The 8,273-nt window shown below is 42.3% G+C and overlaps 1 protein-coding gene across 1 annotated transcript; it reads right to left on the reverse strand.

Annotated features, from left to right (window-relative positions):
* Nucleotides 1–6,762: 6,762 nt before the first annotated feature.
* Nucleotides 6,763–8,071, reverse strand: CH25H (cholesterol 25-hydroxylase). The gene has a single exon (XM_014065887.2). The coding sequence runs from the start codon at nucleotides 8,046–8,048 to the stop codon at nucleotides 7,191–7,193; it is 858 nt and encodes a 285-aa protein (XP_013921362.2). The 5' UTR covers nucleotides 8,049–8,071; the 3' UTR covers nucleotides 6,763–7,190.
* Nucleotides 8,072–8,273: the final 202 nt, after the last annotated feature.

Below are 8,273 nucleotides of genomic sequence, written 5' to 3' on the forward strand. Positions count from 1 at the left end.
AATTAGTCTCTCTGTTGGTATCTCTGCTTCTCTGGAATTGGTTGGTCCAGTGTTTCTCAACCTTGACCACTTTAAGCTGTGTGGACTTCAACTTCCAGAATTCCCCAGCCAGTCATTCTGGGAGTTGAAGTCCACACAGCTTAAAGTGGCCAAGCTTGAGAAACACTGGCTGAGCCCAAGGAATAAGGACAATCCCGTCCTATTAGTATCTCAGAGGGCAATGGAGATGTAGCTCTCGGTTCACCGACAAATGCGCAATAGAGATAGGCGCGCCGACAAAACCGTGACGGACAAAGGAGTGCCGTCAAAATCGGTAATTGATTTTCGACAAATGCGCGATGACAAATGCGCGATGACAAAATCGCGCCAGTGTGTAACCCTAACCCTACCCCTAACCCTAACAGTAATTTTTTTCGATTTTATTGTGCTTGTCATGGCGCTTTTGTCGTCGCGATTTTATGGTCGTGAATTTGTCGACGCGATTTTTGACGTTGCGTTTTAATCGGAGCTATTTTGTCGGTGCGCATATGTCTATCGCGCATTTTTTGGGGGTCACGGTAACTCTCTATATGGCCTTCAAGAATAGGACAGAAGATTGAATACTATTCCTGAGGAATCGGCTTCAGGAGGTGGAGTGAGATAAGAAAGCAGGCTGTTGATTACAAAATATTTTTGTTTATGATATATTATGCTTGTAATATTACTCGTAAATGCCATAGGGATAAATTTTAAGCCTCCCAGACTGATTGGAGCAGCCTAAAAGCCTAGATGTTGTAAGTGAAGTAGTCCTTGGTTTACAACACTTCATTTAGTAACCAAAGTTACAATGGTACTGAAAGAAAATGGACTTACGGCTGCTTTTCACACTTACAACAGAGGTGGGTTGCCAATTTTTTTTATTACCAGTTCAGGCGTGCTCCCGCCCGCCCGTGATGCATCTGTGCATGCGCAGAAGCTTCCAGGCAAGTGGGCGGAGCCTCCCGCCGCCGCTGCTACAGATTCGGCTGATCTGGGCCAAACCAGCAGCAACCCATCTCTGACTTACAACCGTTTCAGCATCCCCATGGTCATGTGATCAAAATTCAGGCGCTTGGCAGCTGACTTCTATTTATGATAGTTGTTGTATTCTGAGATCACGTGATTCCCTTTTGTGACTTTCTGGCAAGCAAAGTCAATGGGGCAGCCAGATCCATTTAACAACTGCGTTGCTAAACTTAACAGCTGCAGTGATTCACTTAGCAACAGTGGCAGGAGAGGCTGTAAAGTGGGACAAAACTCATTTAGCGCCTGTCTCACTCACCAACAGAAATTTCAGCCTCAAACTGTGGTCCTAAGTCAAGGACTACCTATAAGGAAGAAGGAAATTGCAATGTTACAAAACGTCAAAAAGACCTGGTGGTTTTTCAGTCACGCTTATCCGTAATAGGATCTAGATTTCGTGTCATCTCACCATTACAACTGTGGGCCCGTCATTCTTTCTCAGTTTACCTCACAGCGTTGCTGGAAATATCCACAAGTCCATCTTCTGACAGGAAAGGCAGGGTCAAAAGTAATATATACGTAATCACCTCAGTAATGCATTTCTTCACTTATAATTATAAGACGGTACAGATCCAGACAGGCTGGGAAATGTCCTCTTTTGGTGGCCAGGCATAACTGAAATATTTGAACTAAAACACAAATTGTCTAAATTTCTGATCCCTTTTAAGCTTGAGGCACAGGTTGAAGGATCCCTCACAGCTCCCACCATCAGTAATCAATGGATGTCTTGAAAGCCCACACATATTGATTCACGTGAAACAGGTTAATGATATGCAAAGCTGGCAAAACACCTAACCTTCTCCAAACTAAGCTTCTTTGGTTTATAGATGTTGTAATAATAGTATGTATGTTGGTTTAGAAAGTCAGGAGCCTCCAAACGCATTAGATTAGGCTTCCTAGAGAAAGCAATTTGTTGGTTCACCGACAAAAGGGCGAACGGCAAAAGCGCGCCCGACTAAACCGCGGTGACAAAACCGCGAGTTCTAAAGCGCGCCGACGAATGAGCGCTGAAGTGCGGCGACAACAGCGCGGCGACAGAAGCGCGCTGTAAACCTAAACCTAACCCTAACCCTAACCCTAACCCTAACCTTAAACCTAACCCTAAACTTAACCCTAAACCTAACCCTAACCCTAAACCTAACCTTAAACCTAACCCTAAACCTAACCCTAAACCTAACCCTAACCCTAACCCTAACCCTAACCCTAACCCTAACCTTAAACCTAACCCTAAACCTAACCCTAACCCTAACCCTAACCCTAACCCTAACCCTAACCCTAACCCTAACCTTAAACCTAACCTTAAACCTAACCTTAAACCTAACCCTAACCCTAACCCTAACCCTAACCCTAAACCTAACCCTAACCCTAACCCTAACCCTAACCCTAACCCTAACCTTAAACCTAACCCTAACCCTAACCCTAACCTTAAACCTAACCTTAAACCTAACCCTAACCCTAACCCTAACCCTTACCTTAACTTAAATTGTGCTTCTGTCGCAGCGTTGTTATCGCCGTGTTGATGACGTCGCATTGATGACATCATGGTTTTAGCGCCACAGTTTTGTTGCCGCGCTTTTGTCGTGCGCGCATTCGCCGGGTAATGCAATTTGTTCTATTCTAATTCTAACACATCCCTAACTTCATAGGCTGATGCTGTAAGTTGTCCATCTTCTGTAATCATGTCTTTCTACCTGGACGTTTTAGGAATTAAGAGATTCTGGGGGGAAAAGGTGTATTCTGCAGTGCATCCCACCACAGCAGCAATGGGCTATGTAAACACATTTATGCAGACCCTGCCCCATTTCGTAGTCACTAAAGCCTTCTAAAAGTACAGCATGGAATTCATCAATTTTGCCATTTTCAGATGGCATATTTTTTTGTGTGAGTTTATCAAACAGCTCCAAGTTCTCTACTGAAATATTGCTCTACTCCAAGGGTGTCAAATTCAAGGCCCACAGGCCGTATCCAACCCTTGGGGGTACTTGGATCTGGCCTGCTGCCCTGGAAACAACGAAGGATTGGCCTGGCCTGCGGTGCCTCTGCCAAATAAAACGGGGCTCATGAGGCCCATATGTGCACACACGTTCGTGTACACACACACACACACACACACGGATAGAATCAAGATCCAGTGAAGTGTTAATACCACTTTATAAGGCCTTGGTAAGGCCACACTTGGAATACTGCACTCAGTTTTGGTCGCCACGATATAGAAAAGATGTGGAGACTCTGGAAAGAGTGCAGAGAAGAGCAACAAAGATGATTAGGGGACTGGAGGCTAAAACATTGCAGGAACTGGGGATATCTAGTTTAATGAAAAGAAGGACTAGGGGAGACATGATAGCAGTCTTCCAATATCTCAGGGGTTGCTACAAAGAAGAGAAAGTCTAACTATTCTCCAAAGCACCTGAGGGTAGACCAAGAAGCAATGGGTGGAAACTAATCAAGGAGAGAAACAACTTAGAACTGAGGAGGAATTTCCTGATAGTTAGAACAATTAATCAGTGGAACAGAAGTTGCCTCCAGAAGTTGTGAATGCCCCAACACTGCAAGTCTTTAAGAAGAGACTGGATAAACATTTGTCTGAAGTGGTATAGGGTTTCCTGCCTAGGCAGGGGGTTGGACTAGAAGACCTCCAAGGTCCCTTCCAACTCTGTTATTCTGTTCATTATACATACACCGAACTCCATTTTTGCTGGCAGAGAGCCACAGGAGGCTGCTGTGGCCGAAAACGGAGCTTGGGAGACCGTTTTTGCTGACAGAGGGCTCAGGCCATCCCAGGCAGCCTCAACACAAGTGAGATCAAGCTGGCCATGCCCACCCTAGCCATGCCAATCCCGGCTCCCGAGGTCAAACACTACCCTGATGTGGCTCTCAATGAAATCGTGTTTGACACCCCTGCTCTATTCTGTCTTCATGATGTATACCACACCCCTCGCATAGCCCTTCAGCCCACCAAAATGACATGACGTCTATACTATATGTATATGTGCATATGTGTCTGTGTGTAACCGTTTGCTATCCTTGCTACAGACCTATGATGGCGAACCTATGGCATGCATGCCACATGTGGCACACGGAGCCATTTGTCAGGGTACGCGAGCCGTTGCCCTTTTAGCTCCAGCGCGCATGTACGCACTGGCCAGCTGACTTCGACCTTCTATAGTGTAGACAAAAGAGCCGAGGTGGCGCAGTGGTTAAATGCAGCACTGCAGGCTACTTCAGCTGACTGCAGTTCTGCAGTTCGGCTGTTCAAATCTCACCGGCTCAGGGTTGACTTAGCCTTCCATCCTTCCGAGGTGGGTAAAATGAGAACCCGGATTGTTGTTGGGGGCGATATGCTGACTCTATAAACCGCTTAGAGAGGGCTGAAAGCCCTATGAAGCGGTATATAAGTCTAACTGCTATTGCTATTGCTAATAACCATCTATATGGCAGTCCAAAGGGATATAAATAAAGCCTACAAGTCAATGGCTGTAGAAAGTTCTTTCCTAAACTCAAACCAAGACAGAAATCTAGAACCCAAATTGCAACGTTGTTCTCTGTTCTAGAGACCATTATATGAAAAGAATACTCCAGAACCCTTTTTTAAATAAAAATATAGAACAAGGTAAATTTAAATTACATTTATTATCTTCTGGTGTGTGTCTCTGTAATCATGTTAGTCATTTGTGAAAATTGTGATACAGGGAAATTCCCAGTACTTTCTCATGTTCTGTTAATGTAGAACCTGTTTTTCTACAATATTTTTAGCAAGTAGTGCATCACCACACTATAGAATTCGGAATTTAAATTTTTCTGGAACAGTGAAATGTCAAATCTTGCTGAGAAAACTTTGGGATGGTTGTGCTGTATATACAGATAGTCCTTGAGTTATCACCACAGTTGAGCCCGAAATATATGTTGTTAACCATGAAACTTTTGCTAAGTGAGTTTTGCCCTATTTTACAACCTTTCTTGCCACAGTTGTTAAGTGAATCGTTGTAGTAATTAAGTTAATAACATGGTTGTTAAGTGAATCTGGCTTTCCCCATTGACTTTTCTTGCCAGAAGATCATGACCCGGGGACACTGCAACCGTCATAAATACGAGTCAGTTGCCAAGCATTAATTTTGATCATGTGACCATGGGGATGCTGCAATAGGAGTGTGAAAAATGGTCATAAGTGACTTTTTTCAAGGCCATTTTAACTAAATGAACTGTTGTAAGTCAAGGACTATCTGTATACTAGTGGTAACGCATCATTATGTAGGCACTTAGGGACAAGAATTTGGGGTTCTGATCCTTCATCTAACCTCATCCCAGAAAACACTATCCATATTTTGCCCTAGAAATATATTATATTTGGTACTTGTGTGTAGCATTTTGAATGCATTATGTCAAAAATAAAAGAGGGGGAAACTATTGCAAAATAAGGTGATAAGAATTCTAGAGGGATAAACAACATTGTTCTCTGTTCTAGAGACCATTATATGAAAAGAATACTCCAGAATCTTTTTTAAAAAAATATAGAACTATTGCAAAATAAGGTGATAAGAATTCTAGAGGGATAAGCAACATTGTTCTCTGTTCTAGAGACCATTATATGAAAAGAATACTCCAGAATCTTTTTTAAAAAAATATAGAACTATTGCAAAATAAGGTGATAAGAATTCTAGAGGGATAAACAACATTGTTCTCTGTTCTAGAGACCATTATATGAAAAGAATACTCCAGAATCTTTTAAAAAAAATATAGAACTATTGCAAAATAAGGTGATAAGAATTCTAGAGGGATAAACAACATTGTTCTCTGTTCTAGAGACCATTATATGAAAAGAATACTCCAGAATCTTTTTTTAAAAAATATAGAACTATTGCAAAATAAGGTGATAAGAATTCTAGAGGGATAAGCAACATTGTTCTCTGTTCTAGACCATTATATGAAAAGAATACTCCAGAATCTTTTTAAAAATATATAGAACTATTGCAAAATAAGGTGATAAGAATTCTGGAGGGATAAACAACATTGTTCTCTGTTCTAGAGACCATTATATGAAAAGAATACTCCAGAATCTTTTTTAAAAAATATAGAACTATTGCAAAATAAGGTGATAAGAATTCTGGAGGGATAAACAACATTGTTCTCTGTTCTAGAGACCATTATATGAAAAGAATACTCCAGAATCTTTTTTAAAAAATATAGAACTATTGCAAAATAAGGTGATAAGAATTCTAGAGGGATAAACAACATTGTTCTCTGTTCTAGAGACCATTATATGAAAAGAATACTCCAGAATCTTTTTTAAAAAATATAGAACTATTGCAAAATAAGGTGATAAGAATTCTAGAGGGATAAACTGTCAGAAGCAGCAGGAAGGATACTATAATTCTTACTCCTGCTTTCCTGCAAAACAGAAATCCCCAAGATGCAAAGATTCAAGTCTTTTCCTTCTCCGATATCGCAGTTCTTTATCTGAAAAAGGTGGGCTTTTTTATAAACTCACACACATACACAAATGGCCTCATATTCTTAGCCAATTAACAGACCGATCACCCACTTTAACCCATTCTAGTGTTTTCACAAAGTGCATGGGGACAACAGAAATAGAATAATATCAAATTTTGGTTTATTTCACTCATATAAAAATTATATATATATATATATATATATATATATATATATATATATATATATATATATATATATATATATATATATATATATATATATATATATATATATATATATAAATATAAGTTAAATTTCACAGCACAAAGATCACTGCTACTTTCAGGTTAGCAAATGAATAGAAATGTTTTTAAAAAGAATCCTTCAATGTGAAGAATGAGACAAATTCCACAGGAATTACATTATGTAACATATAATAATATAAATATGTATCTTCAGCCAGCAATATCATATATATATATCTATGGCAATTTTTCTTAGCAGCTTTATAAAAGTACTGATGCCATCACAAAAAACAAAAATACATTCTTCTCTCTTTCACACCGTTTTGTGTCATTGCAATCAAACCCCAAAGTATAAATATTAAGATCTGAATAAATATATTTGCATAAATAAGTTCAGTGCAAATTCCCTCCCTTCGTTTTCACTTCCAAAATATTGACTCCGGGAAGGATAAAGATGAAAGATGAGGATACAAATTAATCTTGGTTGACCTTAACTTTCCTTGGCTTCGCAGAGTGACTGAGAGTCCCAAATAACCGGTCCCAGTGCGTAAAGTAAGGCGCATAGTTGAACTTGAACTTCAAGTGGTGGAGATCATGGTGAGGTGCTCCTCCGTACAAGCCAAAAGGCACCAGTCTGTGGGTTGACCAAGGCAGGTCATAGCCAGAATGGTCTTCTACGGACAACCAGATGTTGACTATGAAGAAGGTCATTTCCGTCAACGGATGACACCTCAACAGCATTGGACCAACCACGGTGAAGAACCCCAGCCACACCAGCTCCCAAACGCTGGCATACTGCGTGGTGAGGGCGAAGGTGGAGACGTGCTTGTGATGGACCTTGTGGAAGTTCTTGTACAGCCATGGCACCTTGTGGTGGAGCAGATGCCACAAGAAGGACAAGAAGTCGAAGAGCAGCAAGCAAGCAGCCACCTGCAGGAGAAGCGTTGGCACCTCGGGAGCCATGCCCGGCAGGCTCACCGGCCTCCAGTACCAATGCGCCACGGTCACCGGGAAGATGAAGACGACGTGGTGGTAGATGCTCTGGACCAAGCAAAGCCATGCCATCTGCGGCGTGGGCGAGCTCTGCGGCTGGATTTTGTACCTCCTCAAGGCGGGGAGCCAAGGGCTGAGCAGATCCAGCGCCACGAAAGGCGAGCAGAAAGCGGTGTAGACGGCGAAGTTGAAGAGCGCCGGGAAGAGCGGAGACTTCAGCAAGTCCTCGCGCCTTAGGACCGAGTCCCAGAGAGGCTGCAGAGCCGGCGCGTCGGGCAAGCCGTGGGGCTGGTGGCAAAAAGGCAGCCCGCTGCTCCCGTTGTGTGTGTGGGTTTCCATTGTGCGCTGCGCCCTGGCTGTGCCGTTTGCGTACTGGAGCTGCTCTGGTGCGCGCAGCGCCTTTTATCCTGTTCCCGCGGGTGACGTAACGACAAGAAAACTTCCCGCAAGCAATCAGTTCAGTTCCTTTTTCCTCTTGAAGAGGGACGGGGGTGAGGAAATTCCCTTCTCTTCTTCCAAATGTTTACCCTTGGGTGAGCTGTTCCTTCGCCGGCCCGCCCTCTT

The sequence above is a fragment of the Thamnophis sirtalis genome, unplaced genomic scaffold (genome assembly GCF_051295495.1).
Source record: "Thamnophis sirtalis isolate CommonGarterSnake01/CBP01778 unplaced genomic scaffold, rThaSir2_p1.2 scaffold_15, whole genome shotgun sequence".
NCBI classification, from domain to species: domain Eukaryota; kingdom Metazoa; phylum Chordata; class Lepidosauria; order Squamata; family Natricidae; genus Thamnophis; species Thamnophis sirtalis.